Source organism: Callospermophilus lateralis, chromosome 17 (assembly GCF_048772815.1).
Source record: "Callospermophilus lateralis isolate mCalLat2 chromosome 17, mCalLat2.hap1, whole genome shotgun sequence".
In the NCBI taxonomy this organism is placed as follows: domain Eukaryota; kingdom Metazoa; phylum Chordata; class Mammalia; order Rodentia; family Sciuridae; genus Callospermophilus; species Callospermophilus lateralis.
In genome coordinates, this window is record NC_135321.1 from 50,598,548 (window position 1) to 50,617,814 (window position 19,267).

The 19,267-nt window shown below is 34.2% G+C and overlaps 1 protein-coding gene across 1 annotated transcript in view; it reads left to right on the forward strand.

Moving 5' to 3' along the window:
• Positions 1–264: 264 nt before the first annotated feature.
• Positions 265–19,267, forward strand: part of Ndc80 (NDC80 kinetochore complex component) — a 44,702-nt gene continuing 25,699 nt past the window's right edge. The window contains exons 1-10 of the mRNA XM_076837152.1: positions 265–365; positions 1,690–1,767; positions 3,241–3,364; positions 3,465–3,637; positions 4,817–4,919; positions 10,627–10,716; positions 12,461–12,554; positions 13,933–14,039; positions 14,795–14,939; positions 17,967–18,172. Coding sequence (XP_076693267.1) covers positions 265–365; positions 1,690–1,767; positions 3,241–3,364; positions 3,465–3,637; positions 4,817–4,919; positions 10,627–10,716; positions 12,461–12,554; positions 13,933–14,039; positions 14,795–14,939; positions 17,967–18,172 — 1,221 coding nt within the window. The remainder of the gene's footprint in view (positions 366–1,689; positions 1,768–3,240; positions 3,365–3,464; positions 3,638–4,816; positions 4,920–10,626; positions 10,717–12,460; positions 12,555–13,932; positions 14,040–14,794; positions 14,940–17,966; positions 18,173–19,267) is intronic.

Consider the following 19,267-nt stretch of genomic DNA (forward strand, 5'->3'; position numbering starts at 1 on the left):
TTTGTATTTCCTATGTTACCTGACACACTCCCTTGTGCATGGTAGGGCAGTTAGTAAATTGTGTGTAGAATATTTTAAAATGAATTTAAATAGGTATTCTTTGCAGACCTCGGTGTACAGGAACAAGAAGGGGAAAGATTATCTTGAAGATGAACCTAGTTGTTTTTATATTTGAGGATAAAGACATTAATTATTGCCTAGTCTACTTTTGTTCTAATCTGGAACATTTTTCTAATACTGAATTCATGAATGTAGTTCATAAGTATGAAGCGCAGTTCATTTTCCACCGGTGGTGCCGGCCGCCTCTCTATGCAAGAGTTAAGATCTCAGGACATGAATAAACAAGGCCTTCATACTCCTCAAACGTAAGTGCTGCCATCTGTGGTCCTAATCTGTGTTTTTTGTTTTTTTGTGTTTTTGTTTTTGTTTTTGTTTTGTCTTAGGCAAAGAAATTATAAAATGGTTAATATAAAGATGTAGTCTGTGTAATGTGTTAGTGAATCCTATCTGTTGCCAGTGATACCTAATTTGGAATCAACAATACTAGGCAATAGGCCTCATACCGGTGTTTCTTAAATTCCCAAATCCTCTTTTATAATTGTTTTTCATATTTTTAATTGGTACATTATAGTTGTACATAATCTTCTTTTATTATACAGCTTCTTGTTTAAGCAGGTCCTGTACTGTGACTTTAAATTTATTGAGATGTTTCCAACTACCAAAGTTCTTCATCAAATCAAAGCAATGTTATTTGCTCTGATGATAAGCTAAAACGTAATAGCAACCTACAGAACAACACTTTTTCAAAGACTCACAGGGAAAACAGTGCCCAAATGAACTTGCGATATAAACTGTATTTTTTTCCTCTATAATTGATGTTCTTGCAGTTGACAGAAGAACACTATAAGCCACTGTAGAGCTGTATCAATTCTTCTCTAATACTTAGGTACAAGTTACTTGCGGGCTGTTCTTAAATTATTTGGGTTTAACGTACTGTGAGTTTCTGTACTTTTAGAAATGTGAAATATTTATTTTCCTTCTGAATACTTTAACAGAATATTTTGTTGCACATTACACCAAAAGATTTTAGGTATTGAATTGTATTAGGTGTGAAAAGGTTACCATTGGGCTGGGATGTGGCTCAAGCGGTAACACGCTCGCCTGGCATGCGTGCAGCCCGGGTTCGATCCTCAGCCCACATACAAAGATGTTGTGCCCGCTGAAAACTAAAAAAAAATAAATAGATATTAAAAAAAAAAAAAAAGCTTACCATCATCAATGTTTTTTGTCTGTAATTCAAATATTGTATACGGAGCGCAACTACATTCTAACAGTGAGCTTTAAAAGAAAAAAAGTCTCAAAAGTAACTATCATCCTGTGATTGAATATATCTATTTGTACATTTTGCCTTTTTCTGTAAGATTGTTATCTGTAAATGTACATATTTTAAGATAAAATCATAATGTAGATAAGATTTTTGTTCTGCTTCTTAATATTTTAGTACTATAATTTATACTTTTAGCCCATCCTTATCATAACAGCTGTGGTTACTGCTAAAATTTTTCATGATTCTGAATAATTTTATAGGTAATAGGGAGGAGGTATTTATTCCAACATATTTCCAAAAGTTTCTTGAGCTGATTATTTCTTGTATTTATTTTAAAGTGTTGTTTTCTGTTTTTCTTAAAGCAAAGAGAAACCAGCCTTTGGAAAGTTGAGTATAAATAAACCTGCATCTGAAAGAAAAGTCTCTATATTTGGTAAAAGGTAATGTTTTAAATGACTAAATTTTTAGGTTATATCTGCTTTAGATGGTAATAAGAGGTAAATTAACCCATTCAGACCACTATTTTATTATTCCATGTGAATAATTGGAAGTTCTATACCTAGCACTCAAATACTATAGAATCATAGATTATAAAATGAGGAACTAATCCCACATTTGAGTCTCATCTTTTTCATACTCTTAATGAGAACTCCAAGGAGCATTTGTTGTATGGGCTTTATCAATATTAGCCATTTAAAAATTAACACTGCGAAGATTTTAAAATATATATATTAATTCAATTTAAAATAGCAATAAGACTATTACATAGTAAAATAAATCATATGTTTTTAATGTTAAAAAACATGTTTCCAAAAACAAAACTATTTCAGAGAGAAGAGTGACATTGCTTTCCAGTTTTGCAAATCCCTTTTAATATGTGACTTTATAGAAGATAGGTAGATTCTCATATCTGCTTCTGCAGTCTATTAGAATATTATGCATCTTATAGCCAGCCTCTGTAAAACTTCACTATACACTCATGGATAAAATGAGCCAGGCACAGGGGTACATGCCTGTAATCCCAGCACCCAGCTGAGGTAGATCATAGATCACAAGTTCTAGGCCAACCTCAATAACTTAGCAAGACCCTCTCTCAAAATAAAAAGGTCTGGCCAGACATGATGGCTGGAGACAAAAACAGTGTATCCTCACAAGGCAGTTTTGAGGATTGATTGAAGGAGATGATAATATTTATAAGATCTAACATTTGTTGAGCATTTCTAAAGCCCAGATATTAAGTGCTTTTCTGTGTTAACTCTTAATCTCCAAAGGCAGATTTCCCACACGAAATAGTGAGAAATGATGAGTTGCAGGGAGCAATTATGGAGGGGTAAATAAAAGCACAAGGACTTGGGTTATTGAATAAACGTGTAGAATAGTTGGTGCAGAAGATCTTGTGGACTCAGTACACATTAGAGGAGAGTGTATGTGTTGTTAATGAAAAGTATCAGTATATTTTTATCCCTGCCTTATTTTATATCTAAATTTTCTTTTAACTGTTATAACTTCATATTTTACATTCTCTTTATTTATTTGCTTACTTATTCATTTATTTAGTTCTGGGAATTGAACCCGGGGCATTCAACCACTGAGCCACATCCCCAGCCCTATTGTATTGTATTTAGAGACAGAGTCTCACCAAGTTTCTTAGTACCTCACTTTTACTAAGGCTAGCTTTGAACTCATGATCCTCTTGCCACAGCCTCCTGAGCCGCTGAGATTACAGGCATGCACCATCACGCCCAGCTCTCTCTACTTTAAATAATAGAATTCTGTTTAAGTAAATAAGGATTAAAAAATTAAACTTTAATGCTTGGTGCCAATGTTAAAAATAATAATAATAATAACAACAGCAACAACTTAGACTTGACCACAGAAAGAAATATCTTTGACTTTTAAAACTGTGTTTCCAGAACTAGTGGACATGGATCCCGGAACAGTCAAATTGGCATATTTTCCAGTTCTGAAAAAGTCAAGGACCCAAGACCACTTAATGACAAAGCATTCATTCAGCAGTGTATTCGACAACTCTGTGAGGTATTTTATAATTCAAATAATAATTGTGAATGTCTTCTTAGGTATTTTCCAATAATTTTATTATGACAAAATGTTTGATGTTTCATAAAAGTTATTGTAGTTTCTTACAGAAAATGGTTATGCATATAGTGTATCCATGAAATCTCTACAAGCTCCATCTGTTAAAGACTTCCTGAAGATCTTCACTTTTCTTTATGGCTTCCTATGCCCTTCATATGAACTTCCTGACACAAAATTTGAAGAAGAGGTTCCAAGAATCTTTAAAGACCTTGGGTATGAACATTATTAATATTTCTTAGTCTGGGGAAATTATTGGAACCTAAAAACCAAATTCAATAAATTTAATGTTTGAGTTAGAAAAGTAACATGTTTTAAGATGATTACTGTGAACAATACATACAGAATGAATAGAAGAGGAATTATACTGTGGATATATTAGTCTGTTTCATGTTTGACTTATAAAGAACAGGCATTTATTTAGCTCATGGTCTAGGGGGTTAGAAAACCCAAAAGCATGGTGTCAGCATCTGCTTTGTACCTTGTGAGGGCTGGATCATGACATGGAAGAGGGTATCACATGGCAAAACAATACAAATGTGTCAGAGAGATCTGACTTTTATAATAAAGCCACTCCCTCAATAACATTCCTCTAGATGGATTAATCCATTCACGAGGGCTCTGCCAGTCACCTCCCAAAAGTCCCACCTCTGAATATCATTAACATCTGACTTTATGGGTTAAGTTTCCAATCCATGAATTCTGGGAGATGAACATTCACACCATAGCAGTAAGTTAGTACAGAACTACATGTGATAGAGCATGAGGCCCTAAACTGCCTAAGTGATGGGGTAGAAAGTACATGCTGGTTACCACAGGTTTTTTTTGTTTTTTTTGTTTTTTTAATAAATATTTTATTTAGTTGTAGTTGAACACAATACATTTATTTTAATTTATTTTTATATAGTGCTGAGGATCGAACCCAGCACCTTGCACATGCTAGGCGAGTGCTCTACTGCTGAGCCATAACCCCAGCCCTGGTTACCACGGATTTTATGGAAATAAAAGCAATAGCATTGAGGTCTGATGGAATGAATATGAATTTGGAAAGGGCTAAATAGAGTAAGCACAATGTTGGATTTGGGGATGAGTAGTTTTTAGGTGGTTTATTGAATTTAGGGAAACAAAAGATCTTTTGATAGGACTCCAACATGCTGATTATAAATCAAATTCCACATATTAAGGGTTTATAAATACAAATTAATCTGCAGAGAAGAAACCAAAAATACACAAAATCATTTTGTAGATGACTAGCACAGAATCGCAACAAAATATTTTCTAAACAAGTTAAAATAATGGAATGTGGGTAATTTTAAAAACGTAACTTCTTGCTTAATTTGCCCATTATTTTTACCATATTAATATAAGCCTTTTTTTTTTTTCTCCCCACCGTAGGTATCCTTTTGCACTGTCCAAAAGTTCCATGTACACAGTGGGAGCCCCACATACCTGGCCTCACATTGTGGCAGCCTTGGTTTGGCTAATAGACTGCATCAAGGTATTTGGTTTCACCTTTTAAATGTACACATAGGAAAGTTTGGGTTTTTTCTCTAAAAGGTAGTCCTATTTCTCTCCCAGTCTTGCTTTTGCCACTTATCTCAAGTCTGCTTCAAAGTTTTCATTTTTCAAAGTGCATTTAAGTTCCTGAGACTATCAACATATGTCATGAGAGGTGAGGGAGATAAAGTTCATGTTGGCAAAGAGGTTATTCATTTTCATGAGATTTTACAGTTTAAATTAAAATGAATCAATAGCAAATTGATTTTTTTTATTTTCCCTCATGAAATTCAGTTTCTCCCGTTTTAAAACTAAAATCAGTATTTATTGTAAAAAGTTTCAGAAAATACTGAATGATGTACCCATAATCTCTCAGTTTAGAGACAACTTAAAGCATTTCTTTTGGTTGTAATTTTTTATTTGTTTTTGTGGGGCTGGGGATTGAAGCCTGAGCCTCAAGCATACTAAATAACTAAGTCGTACCCCCATCCTGGGTATGGTTTTAAAAATGCTTTATTACTTTGCAAAGTATGTACAGTCATGTGCCACATAATGACATATCAGTCAGTGATAGCATTTATGACAATAGCCCCATAAATCTATCATAGACCTGAAAATTTTCTATCACTTTGAGATATTATTTTTACCATATTAATATAAGCTTTTTTTATATTAAGCATTACTTATTATATATTAAGCATTACTCACATTTCTATGGTGTTGCTGGTATAAACTAGGCTACTATGCTTTGTGACTGAATTAAGTACTTACTATACCATACTTTTTATTGTTACTTTAAAGTTACCTACTCATTTTTTTAAATGTTTACTATAAAACAGTGTGCCATGTTATGCAGGCAGCAGCCTCATGCATCTTGTATTTACCACATTTCTTGATTGGTTCAAGAGGCCATGTCAAGTGATTGACCAATACCATCTAGGTGTATGTAAGTACACTATGATGTTTGCACAAAGACAGAATTGACCAACGCATTTCTCAGAATGTGTCCCTATCATTAGGTGATGCATGACTGTATTTTCTTTTATATACTGACAAATTCCCTCCAGGAAATTCGTTTCATTAAATACTCAACAATGTGTGAACATACTCCTTTTTCTATATCATAGGTATTACTATCAAAATCCACCAATTTGGGAGCTGAAAAATAGCTTGTTTTAGTATGTGTATTTTTTGTTGTTTTTGTTAATTTTTTAAGTTGTTAATGGATCTTTATTTTTTATTTATTTATATAGGGTGCTAAGAATCAAACCTAGTGCCTCACATATGCTAGGCAAGCACTCTGACACTGAGCCACAACCCCCCCCCCAAGTATAAGTATTTTGAAACAAAAAATTTATACTTTTGTTTGTTCTGTTATTTATATTCCTTTTGATTTGCCTATATGCACTTTTATGGCCTATTTTATATTTCATTATTTTGCTATTAATTTGAACGTTTCTGTATTGAACTCCTTACATAGCAAACTTGTTGATGGTTGATTTAATTTTGTTTGACATGGGAACTTCTGTGTTTCCCAGGCTGATCTTGAACAGTTAGGCTCAATTGATCCTCCCACCTCCGCCTCCCAAGAAGCTGGGACTACAAGTTCTCCCCACTATACCCAGCTATTCCTTTGATTTCCCTTTTTAGGGTTCCTCCATAAGACAATTGTCAAGATTAAACAAATCAAAACCTCACACACTCTAGGCAAGCACTCTGCAACTAATCTATACTCCCAGCCGAATTGTTTTTAATAGTTGGCAACATAACAAGCAAAATAAAGATAACTAATATTTTCATATTTGCTTTTTGTGCTATTTTATTTGTTTTTTGTTGTTGTCATTTGTTTTAACTGTGTTAGGAATCAATTCCAGGTGATTGTTAGGTAAACAGTCTATCATTGAGCTATATCCAACCCAAGATTGTAGTTCAAAAATGATTCATTTAGGGCTGAAAGTGTAGCTCAGTGGTAGACCACTTGCCTAGCATACATAAGACCCTGGCTTCCATCCCTAGCACTACAAAAAAATAATAACATAAGTTAAAGAAATTAGCCCCTGTCTATATTATTTTATATTATTTTATATTATTATTATATTATTTTATTTTCCTTTTGATTTTGTGTACTATGTTTTGACTCTTCTGAATTATGAATTTTTATCTAGTCTCTTCCTTTTGTAGCTTCTGAGTTTCCTGTCATACTTAGCAATAGAATTCTTAAAACCAGTATGGTCCCCTGACATTCTGTTGGTCATCAAAAGCCCTTAAGTAAATGTAAGTAGGCAGTGGGTGGATGGATTTTGACCCCAAGAATCATGCTAGTACATGGAGCATCAGCAGTTGTCAAAAAACAACAACAACAACAAAAAAGAATAGAAATCCAATACCAGCGCCCATTAATAAAGCACAAATTATTGGACTTCATATATAACATTTATACATTTAACTTGTCTCACATACCCCATGGACATGGTAACCACCTCTGCATTCTCACTATCAGATATCCCTATTAGCACTGGAATACTTCAACCTTATTTGCCTAAGCGTCTTAGGATTTTGTTATGTGGTTGTGAGATAACATCTCCAGATGTACAGGAACTGCTGTGACTGGTCAGAGAGAGACCTCTTTTTTGGACAGTACTGGGATGTCCATCTAGGGCCTCACACATTCCAGGCAAGCATTGGAGCACTGAGCTTCATTCTCAGCCCTTTTTATAACTTATTTTGAAACAGTCTTGTTAAATTGCCCAGGCTGGACTCCAATTTGTGATCCTCCCACCTCAGCCTCCTGAGTTGCTGGGATTACAGACACTGCATCCAGCTAGAAAAAGAGATCTCTTGAGATGCCTCCAAGCCCATTATTTAGGTTGGAATCCCCTCTTTCCTATCTTGCTTTTCTCAATGTGATAAAATTGAACACTGCAGCAACATAGAATCCATGAGACACTATAGGTTTCTTGTTCTAATTGTCTTTCCCATTTAATCTTAGAATTTTAGTCACACCTGGGAAAGCCTCCTTTATTCCCTGGTGTGTGTGTGTTTGTTTGTTTGTTTGTTTTTAATGTCTCCAGTTATTTTCCCTAGTACTTTTATGGCTTCTTTGTGTTGTTGTTCATTTTTTTGTTTTCTGTTTTTTGTTTTTTTCTTTTTTTGAGACAAGGTCTCACTCTGTTGCCCAGTCTTGTCTCAAAATCCAAGGCTCATGTGATCAGCCTCCCAGATAACTGGACTACAGGTGTATGCCAACGCACCCAGCTTTGTGTTATTTGAAATCTTTATCCCTCTGCAATTTATTTTAGCTTAAGAAAGAGAAAGCATTATTTTTTAAATAACTCACTCACATATCTTAGTAACATTTACTGAATAACCTATCATTTCCCAATAATTTGGAGCTGTTCTCAATGTATTCTTAGATCTGTTTTTCTTTTCTCCTATCCCTGCATCATGAGCATTCTAATTGCTTTGCTTTCTAACATATTTTATGTAGTAGAGGCAGATTTTTATTGCTTTTCACAAGTTATCTAGCTATTTTCAGATCCTCACTTTTAAAGCCATTTTGCTTTTGCTCCCCATTGACATCACATTGAATTCGTAGATATATTGGGGGGAGGGGATTTCTATCTTGACGATATTCATTCTCATCATTTGTAAAAGTAGTCAATCTCTTTTTTCCTATCTCTTTTGCTCCTTCAATTTTATTATTTAGTTTTAATGTATTAAGATAGAGATAATGTTTTTCATGTTGAAGTTCATCTGCTTTAACCAGGAATGGGTAAAGGTTGTTGTATGCTTTTGCAGGATCTACTGAGAGTATTCTTTTTCTCTTGACCTGGTTTCCTAATTGCCTCTGTTTGTTCATTGTTTATTATTCTTTTGCTACACTTCCAAATTGCTTGTTAATATTTCATAAAGTTTGGTTTCTTCTTTCATTCTCTCTATGCCTCCTTTCAGAGCTTGGCACATAATCGGTTTGAGTGGCAGTAGTTTAGAAAGTCCCCTGTCTCCTCTACTGATGACCATGAATAGGAGGGTTGTATGTGCCCCTAGAGTTCCCTGGAGCCTTTGTTTAATGATCAAGGGGGCAGAGCCTGACTTATCTCATATCCCTCTGCAGGCTTTCTGCCTGAAGTTTCACAATCTTGAGAAGTGGTAGTATTTTGAAAAAAATGTAATCTTTAGCTGAAAAAAATACCTCAAGCGTATGTGCTGTACTGGAGACTAAACTTGAACTTAAGGAAATTTCTATTAAACCATAAAATGTTATGCGTTAGCACTGGGTCATATCCAGCTGTTTTATTTTTTATTTTGAGATAGGGTCTCACTAAGTTGCCTATGCTGGCCTTGGATTCATAATTCTTCTCCTTTATCCTCCCAGATTGCTGGGATTACAGGTGTGTACCATTATGCCTAGCTATATTTCTTTTTATCTCTATACAATTTCAAGTTGCAACTATTTCAACCAAATCTTCTCATTTTAAAACTGTCAGTCCTTGCAGTTGAGGCTTCTATAGTTCCTGGAGAATCTGTCTGTCTGTGTATGGCTCTCCTTGAACCTTGCAGAGTAGTAACAGTTTTCACAAGGACATTTGACAAGGCAGCAGAAACTTCTTTATCCTAATGACAAGATAGAAACTTCTGTTGTTTTCTTGGGCTCTGCCATACATGTCTCTCAGACTTCATTAAACCAAACTGTCACCTGAGGCCCTGTCAATGAAAGACAAGGCAAAGAATGAATTGATAGAGCTCCCTGCGTCCACCCTAGACTTACAGAAAGTCTTCAGTGCCTTGAGATTAGGGAAAGGGTAGAAGGACAGGCAACTCTGGGCTAAGAACAGTGTCTTCCCAAAATCCTGTATATAAGACCCAGGAAAAGAAAATTTCCCATCAAAAACCACCTTCATTTATTACTTTCGAATTTCAATAATTGTAGTATTTCTGAAATTTTATAATGTAAAATTCAATCTAAAGTTCATATTTATACATGAGATTTACCAAAATTGAACTCAAAAGAAATAATTATTAGTTCACCTTTTCTATGGCAGTACTGATTTGGATTCTTAGAGTTGCATTAAAATGTGTATATTCTCAATAGATTAATAGCTGTATAAGGGTCACATGTTTTTCTCTCTGGAGAAGAACTAAATATGGAGCACTTCTTTCCAAAATTTTAAGAGATTTTTTACTAAAATTTCAAGGATCATGTTTTAAGATTCAATATAATATCCCAGAAAAACAAACTTTCAGTCATGCAATTAAAAGCTTCTAAAATGACACTAAAAAACAAATTTGAGGGGCCAGGGTGGTGAATTAATGGTAGAACACTTGCATAGTATAAGTGAGGCACTGGGTTTTATACCTGGCGCCACATGAAAATAAAATGAAAGATATTGTGTCCACCTACAACTAAAAAACTATTAAAAAAAAAAATTGAGCCAGGAATATTGGAGCACACCTGTAATTCCAGCAGCTCAGGAGGCTCAGGCAGGAGGATCACAAGTTTAAGGCCCGCCTTAGGAACTCCATGAGGCCCTAAGTAACTTCATGGGATCCTATCTTAAAAAATAAAAAGGACTAGGAATATGGTTTCATGGTAAAGAGCTTCTGGGTTCAATCCCCAGAACCACCCTACCCTAAAAATTGACAAACATGAAAGCCATGTTTTTCACATCTAAACAATCAACTTACTACGTTGTTTATTTGCTAACTAGATATATACTGCCATGAAAGAAAGCTCACCTTTATTTGATGATGGACAGCCATGGGGAGAAGAAACTGAAGATGGAATTATACATAATAAGGTAAAATGTTTTATGTTATATATCTTTTCCTCCTCTTATAGAATGAAAATATTAATAATATTTTAATGTATTTGTTAATACAAAGGATAACAAATTGAATCTTAGAATATTACACATAGGTTCTTTATTTTGTTCTGACTTTTTAGTTTAGGCATATTGTCACTTACCATGCACTTTTTATAGAACTATATACTTTTTTTTTTATAGAACTATATACTTTACTGGAACCTAAGCTGTGTGACAAGCCTCCCCTCCCCCATTTCCTAAAATATGCCAATCTATATATCTAAATGGAATAAATCTAGATCCAAGGAATAACTTTTAAATGTTGAGATTATGCACTTGTGTTCCCAGCATACATAAAAGATCAATTACCACCCGGGCCCCTAGAAGAAAAGCTTTCTATCTCTACTTTTAACCTTCACTCTTTGGAGCCTTTCTCACCAAAAGAGAGTGGAAATAATTTCATTCTCATCTTTTATTACTGCCTGGTCAGTAGTTCAGAGATATATCAACTGATGTGTTATTACTGCCCTTTTTTGAGCAAGAATATACATGCCCCTTTCTACATCAGCAGTGATCCCAGCTGGAACTGCTTCTGGAAAGCCTTTGATCTTACCTTAGAGAGTTCTCCCACATTGCAACATGTGTGCTCAACTACATTTAGTTGTACCTCAGTTTCACCCAAATATAATTACCACCTATTAACTGGTAAATTTCTTGACATTCATCCAAAAGGTTTAAACCATTAAAAGTTATTCTTGCCATCGGAGCTATTATTTCAAATGATTAAATATAGAGAAACACTTTGGAATCTATGAAGTGCTATTTTTAATTATAAAGGGTTTTCTCTGTATTAAATTCACCAGATTCTGATCCTCAGCTTTGTGGGTCTGTAAACTCAGTTTTTTTTTTTTTTAATATGTAAGATAAAAATTGAACAAGCTTAGGGAAACTGATTCACTATTACTAAAAATCACGAGACTGATTTGAAGTAGAATGAAAATATATTATTTTACCATCAGTGGTAAGTCTGTCCAGTTATAGGAATACTTGTGCTGCCTATTTAAGGTACTCCTTCCATATCAACCAAGTAATGAGAAAGTTGCTTGTAAGCAAAGAATTAGCACAAAGGGAATTGCTTTGCCTTCTAATAAAAATACTCATTCTCAGGAGCCAAAATACCCGATGACTGCAAAATAGAGTGTTACTTTCTCTTGGATAAATATTAAAAATTTTGATGCTCTACTGTTTAGATCTCTACTTACCAGGCTGTTTTTGAGCTGGAAGTTGCAATGTAATTATAGCAAGTTTCCTTGTTTTTTTGAGCTTGAAATTCTGAAGATATTTTTAAAATAGGATATACATATTTATACCTCTTATTTATACCTGGCCACTCATGACATGAAATATAAAAAAACATTCCCTTATGTTCTGCTGCAGGTGTACATTCCTGAAGAGTAACCAGGTCAATTTCAGCTTTACCACATGAGAAAGGAAGCAAGATAAATGATGCTTTTTTTATTTTTTAAGAGAGGAAAGTTCCTAGTAATCTAATACTACATTTAGAAGTAGCATGCTGAGTATGTACAGCGAATAGGTTTCTGTCTCTTAATCATACAAATTTATATAACTACTTAGTGTTTTTGACTTCTTTTTTATTCAAAATAAATTTTCATTTAGAAATGTGGAACAAACTAACAGAATCATGACTTTGTTTTTAAAATCTGCTTTACCCAACCAGTTATTTTTGGACTACACCATAAAATGCTATGAGAGTTTCATGACTGGTGCTGACAGCTTTGAAGAGATGAATGCAGAGTTGCAGTCAAAGCTGAGTAAGTGTTCTCATACCCAATATGCTTGCCTTCAGTCATTTACCTCTGCTCTTGGTATGGTAATTTATTTTGCCATATCTAATGTTCATAAGAGCTCTGTACTTTAAATGCATACAGATGCCTGCAAATTTTTTTCTTTGGTGGAGAAAAGTAGTAGTGGAGTACAGAATACTGGTGTTGATGTCAGTCCTAAAGTCGCTTAGCGACTGTGAACTCAACAAAAAAGTTCATCATTCTGACAAAGCTTTGCAGGATTAGATGGCAGTATAATACCAAACACGACCAGCAGCATTGAAAGTAATTAATAAATGCTATTTCTCTAAGGAGATAGTATCCCTCTTATGTCCTTGCTTTACTATTTGAAAACTTAAAGCACCAATTAGTCAAAAGACCTAAAGTCTCTTTTTAAATTCGCAGAAAGTTAACAGATCATTGTATTTCTAAATAAAGAAATATTTTTGTATTCAGTATAATCTGGTGACATCCCAATATTTACTGGCTAACTCTAAAATGATCCAGGGACATTATTTTATATTATTCCTTAAGTTAGAATTACCTTGTATATAAAATGTCAGAGAAAGGTAAAATAGATTAAGATATATGAAGCTGTTTCTTCAAAAACAATTGAGTCAATCAAAACAGGAGAATATCACCTCGCCACTCATGGCAGGAAATGTAAAAAAAAAAACATTCCCTTATGTTCTGCTGGGAATGGACATTCCTGAAGAGTAGCCAGGTCAATTTCAGCTTTAACACATGAGAAAGAAAGCAAGGTAAATGACGCTTTATTTTTTTTATTTTTTTTTTTTTAAGAGAGGAAAGTTCCTAGTAATCTAATACAGAAAGTATCTAGTGAGTTACTTTATATTTCTGTATGTAATTAAGCATATAAATTAATTCATTTACCCATTCAAATTTCTGTTGTATATCTAGTATGTGTTAGGCATCATTTAGACACTGGGGATACAGTAATAAATATGAGATTAAAAGAATCCTTGCCCCTATAAACTTACATTCTAATAGAAAGAGATAGTAATAAATGAACAACAGTAAATCAAGCAGTGATTAGTGCTGTGGAGAAAAATCAAGTAGGGTAAGGGGAATCGAAAGTTACAGTGCAGGGCTGGGATTGTGGTAGAGCACTTGCGTAGCATGTGTGAGGTACTGGGTTTGATCCTCAGTACCCACATTAAAATAAATAAAATAAAGATATTGTGTTCATCTACAACTTGTCCAGTGGAGCTACCCAGAGGCTGAAGCAGGAGGATTATAAGTTTAAGGCCAGCCTGGGCAAAACTTTGTGATTTGACCAGAGAGATAGAAGGCAAAAAATATTGTGGACTGAGACTTATGAAGTTTTTTTGGGTTTTGTCTCCAGAGGATTTATATAATGTAGATGCTTCCAAGCTAGAATCATTAGCAGCGAAAAACAAAGCATTGAATGAACAGATTGCAAGATTGGAACAAGAGAGAGAAAAAGAGCCGGTTAGTAAATGTGTTTATGTACTACCTTGAGAGCTCTTATAGATTCTTGGTCTCCTTAGAGAATACTGGCTGTTTTTATCAAAAATTTTTTGATAAAATTTTTTAACAAAGTAAGCTTCTTAAAAGTTAAATATTACATAGAATAAATTCCCATTGAAAACATGTTTGGTATCTATGGAGTTTTGTTTTCCCTTGGGATCTATCAGTCTTTGACTAATGGTGTTCAGAATATGATGAAAGATTTCTACCTTTTTACATAAGACCAGAAATAGCTTTTGAACAAAATCCCTGTGGTATTTATCTCCAAGGAGCACTATTAACAAGAAGCCCTGAGTTTTATAGTTAGTAAAAAAAAGGAAGAGTGATATATCTGACTTACATAATATCTTAAGTGTTTTCTAAAGACTAAATTAAAATACTGATATCTTAATTTTATTTTGCGTATTACTAATGAAGCACCCAGGCTCTTTTATAAAATAAGCAATTTTAAAGATTGTGTTTTTTTTTTTTCTCTTTGGCCCTTGTGATGATTTTTTGTTTTGATTTTTCCTATTCTAAACTGACTTATTGAAAAGTCCATGTCTTAATATAGGTAATAATAATATAGTGCTCTTTCATTTGATTCCTCCTAAAATGAAAGGGAATGCTAATTAAACTTTCTCTGAGATGAATTTAATAACATTGTTTTCTTTTAAAATAAAGTATGGAATGATTATTGATGAGAATAACTAATTTAATATTCTTTTCTCTTAAAGAACCGTCTAGAGTCATTAAGGAAGTTGAAAGCTTCCTTACAAGCAGATGTTCAGAAATATCAGGCATACATGAGCAATTTGGAGTCTCATTCAGCCATTCTGGACCAGAAATTAAGTGGTCTCGATGAAGAAATTGCCAGAGTAGGTAAGCACAGCTAATACTGAAAGAGATCATTCAGATGGGCATTGTCCCATATATTCCAAGACCTATGTTATCTATATCTATTTTGCTTCTATGGTAAATTTTTATAGCTGGTTACCAAGTTTCCAATGCCTTTTCTGTTTTCTGAAGCTGCTTTAACAAATTACTACAAACTTGGTAGTTTAAAACAAAAAAAAGCTTAACTCTGTCTATCATAGTTACAGGTGTTGTATGTCCAAAAACCAATAGCACTACACTCCCCACAAGGACTTAGGGTGAATCTGTTCTTTGCCTCCTCCAGCTTTTGGTGTTGGACAGTGTTCCCAAGCTTGTATCTACATCACCACATTCTCTGATTCTCTGCCTTCATCTTTATATTGTCTTCCCTGTCCATCTTTATATTGCCTTCCCTGTGTGTCTTTTTTTTTAAGATGATGAGATGGAGTCTTGCCAGGTTACCTAGGCTGGCCTTAAACTTGCTGTCCTCCTACCTCAGCCTTTCAAGGAACTGGGATTAAATGCTTATGCCACTATGTTCAGTTTTCTTCTATGTGAAGTCTCCCTCTGCTTTGACCTTAGAAGGATGCTTGTGATATTTAGAGCCCACCTGCGTAATCCAGGGCTATCTGCTTGTCCCAGTATTCTTAATCACATCTGCAAAACTCCTTTTCCAAATAAAGTAATGTGTACAAGTTCCAGAGATTAGGACTTCATATATCTGTGTCGCCATCATTCAACCTCCTCCACCTTTTCAAGCACAAGCTCTCTGAAGTCAATAGGGACCTACCCTAAGAACACATGCTGCCTGATATGAGAGAGAGAGTGTGTGTGTGTGTGTGTGTGTGTGTGTGTGTGTGTGTGTGTGTGTGTCTGTTATTCCATATTCTATTCTGCTTTGTAATTAATAAGCCAGACTCTTGATCTCTGCCTGTTTCAGTGTGCTCTGTTTTACTCTCCATTGCTACAAATAAAAGCAGCTCAGCAGCTAAATCTGAAAATAAGATGAAAAGATGCAAGTACTACAATTCTCAAGAAGCAAAAGCACAACTAAAGAAACCTTGTTTGTATCCTGAGTCTTCCTATCCTTGTTTTCATGAACTCATATCCATCTTAATTGTAAAATTGGCAAATATTGTGGCACACGTATTTGATAGCATCTAGAAGGAGAGCAAAGGAAGGTATCTACAAATCACAAAACTGTTGGGCTACAGTTCAAAAGTAAATACATGAACAAATTATCCTATTTACTTTCTCAGGAATTGGCCTTCTTGTATTTTATTTTAGGACTTTATAAGTTGAGTCTGTACCATGCGGGAATTATATAGATAATCCTCAGGAATTTTGACTTAACTCAGTCTGTGGAGTATTGATCATCTGTCAAGTCAAGTCTTGTAATTATCCCAAGTATTTGCTAAATCAGTTTTGTTTTATTTTTTCCAAATGACTGTAATTATGTATGTTTAATTTGCTCTAAACAAACTCATCATTTTACACTTGGCCCCTAGTCACTATCCTTTGTTTGTTCTCCATCATGACAAGGAACCATAGACTAATTTATTATTCTAACAATGTTTGTAATGTAATTAAGTCAATACTTTCTAACATTAATACAGTATGTTCCTTATTGGCATATAATTAAGAGACTTGTCATATTTCCTACTTCTGAAAATTTTTTCCCAATAGTTGCAAACTGATAAGAGAGTAATACTTCAGCTATCATTTGTCATTTCAAAGTGGTTTAGTTGGAGAGATTAATTTTGTAATGATTAACCTAAGATGTCTTAATTCTTGGGAGTATTTTAACTTTCTTGATTATTTAAAGCCATTTGTAGCCAAGACTGTAAAAGATACATTTAAACTCTAAACATATTTTTGAACAGGTATTTGTGATAAATGCATAAAGTTTTACCTAAACCAACATTAACTTATTTTAAGTTCATATGAGGAGCTTCCCAAATATTGGGCTTGGGCTATGTAATCCCAACAGCTCAGGAGGCTGAGGCAGGAAGATCACAAGTTCAAAGCTAGCTTTAGCAACTTAGCACAGCCCTGCAACTTAGCAAGAACTTAGCAAGACCCTGTCTTAAAAAAGAAAAAGAACTGGGGATATGAACAAGTAGTTAAACACCTCTGGGTTTAATTCCTGGTACCAAAAAAAAAAATTGACATATTGGTCCTCTCAGCACTCATGATGATGTACTTTACCCAGTTAGTCAACCCCTTCTTTTTATCACAACCTGTTATAAAAATATTATCATATCTGTGTAAGGCATGAGTCAGGATGTTGGAAAATACTGATTTATTTAAATAAAAACTTTATCTTTTTAAATATATTTTAGATATTCATGGACTATTTATTTATTTATATGCAGTGCTGAGAATCAAACCCAGTGCCTCACACACGGTAGGCTAAGCAAGTACGCTACCACTAAGCCACAACCCTAGCCCTACAAACTTTATTTTAATAAAATAAAGTTTTTATATTTGTGGATGTGGTTTTTCTGGCTATTCGAAGAGTCATCTATTGGGCCTGGAGTTGTGGCTCTGTGATAGAGCGCTTGCCTAGCATGTGTGAGGTACTGGGTCTGATTCTCAACACTGCATACAAATAAATAAAAAATAAAGGTCCACTAACAACTAAATATTTTTAAAAATAACATAAAGTTTATTTTTTTTTAAACAGTCATCTATTAAAAGCATTTAAATGAACATTAACAGAAACAGACTAGCCCTCTTACCCCTCTTAAGTACAAATATTCTTAATTGTAATTATTATGTTAGGTTACATTTTTTTCATATACTACTTTCTGAAAACCATAGTAAGACAATAGAGAAATAAGATATTAACATAGAATTTTAACTGTATTATTTCCAAGAATGTTATTAGCAAAGTGAGACCTAAATTAGCCAAAAGAAGAAGAAATATGTATGTATACAACTTGGATAGTTAGACATTGGTCCTGTTAAATAATGGCATCAGTTTTTTTGTAGGAATTGAAGAAGTTAAAAGTTTGTTTTTTTCCAATTCAGAACTAGAATGTGAAACAATAAAACAGGAGAATGCACGTCTACTGAATATTGTTGATAACCAGAAGTACTCAGTTGCAGACATAGAGAGAATAAATCATGAAAAAAACGAATTGCAGCAGACCATTAATAAATTAACTAAGGAGCTGGAAGCTGAACAACAGCAGTTATGGAATGAAGAGTTAAAGTATGCCAGAGGCAAAGAGGTGGTAAGTCGTACCATTTTCAGTGGCAACTCATGAGAGTTGACCTTTTTATAAAGGTCTATTCCAATTAAGAAGAACTTGGTGGGTAGACTAAATTGGCTAAAGAGGTAAAATTGTCTAACATTGACATTTAGCATGACTAAAATACTCATTTCTTTTATGTCAATTCAGTAACACTTTCTCACAGTCATATTTAAGGTATACTATATTTTATTTTATAACAGTGAACGAAGGAATAAACAAAAAAATCTCTTAAGACCATGAAATAATTTTCATAAATCCCATCTGTAGAGGAGGAAATTAATCCCTCTTCATTTACCTAATCACTCTTCATACATTTCTGTAACAGCCACTGTGTGCCACTTACTCTGCTGAGCATAGGGGAAATAAAGATAAAAATGCAAAGACTCTTCCATCAAGAAACATCTGACCTAGCCCAGCATAGTGGCAAATGCCCATAACCCCAGCCTCTCAGAAGGCTGAGGCAGAGATAACACAAGTTTGAGTCCAGCCTCAACAACTTGGCAAGACAGAGATAACACTTCAAATTGAATTAAGAAATATAAGAAAGAGTTAACATGGCAACTCTTTTTTTGCATGAATTAGCAAAAAAGGAATATATGGGAAAGCTCAGACTAAGCAGCCTAATGTACAAGCTTTTCTTGTAGTTTATAAGTTTGGTCATTATCCTGAAAACTCTCAGAACTTAAAAATTATAAACAGGTGTAATCACCTCTTCAGAAAGATGTTATTTTTCGCAATGTGAAAAATGTGTTGGAAGGGAGCAAAACAGTTAAATAATGATCAGAAGCAGTAATCTAGGGAGAAATTACAAGCTAAATTTAGGTAATGCTAATAGGGATTCTAAGAAGTGGGTGGATTCTAGCTACTTAGGAGGTACAGTAAATGAGATAGATGAAAGAGAGGGGGAGCAGCCATGTGTCTAGCTTGCACAGTTGGGTGAGTAGTAGTACCACTTACTTGGGAATAGAAGAGAAATAAGAAATAAGTCAGGAATGAGGATAGATGTATTGTTTATATGCGGCATCCAGGACATAATAAACTATTTGTATACATGGGTTTAGACTTCAGCATAAA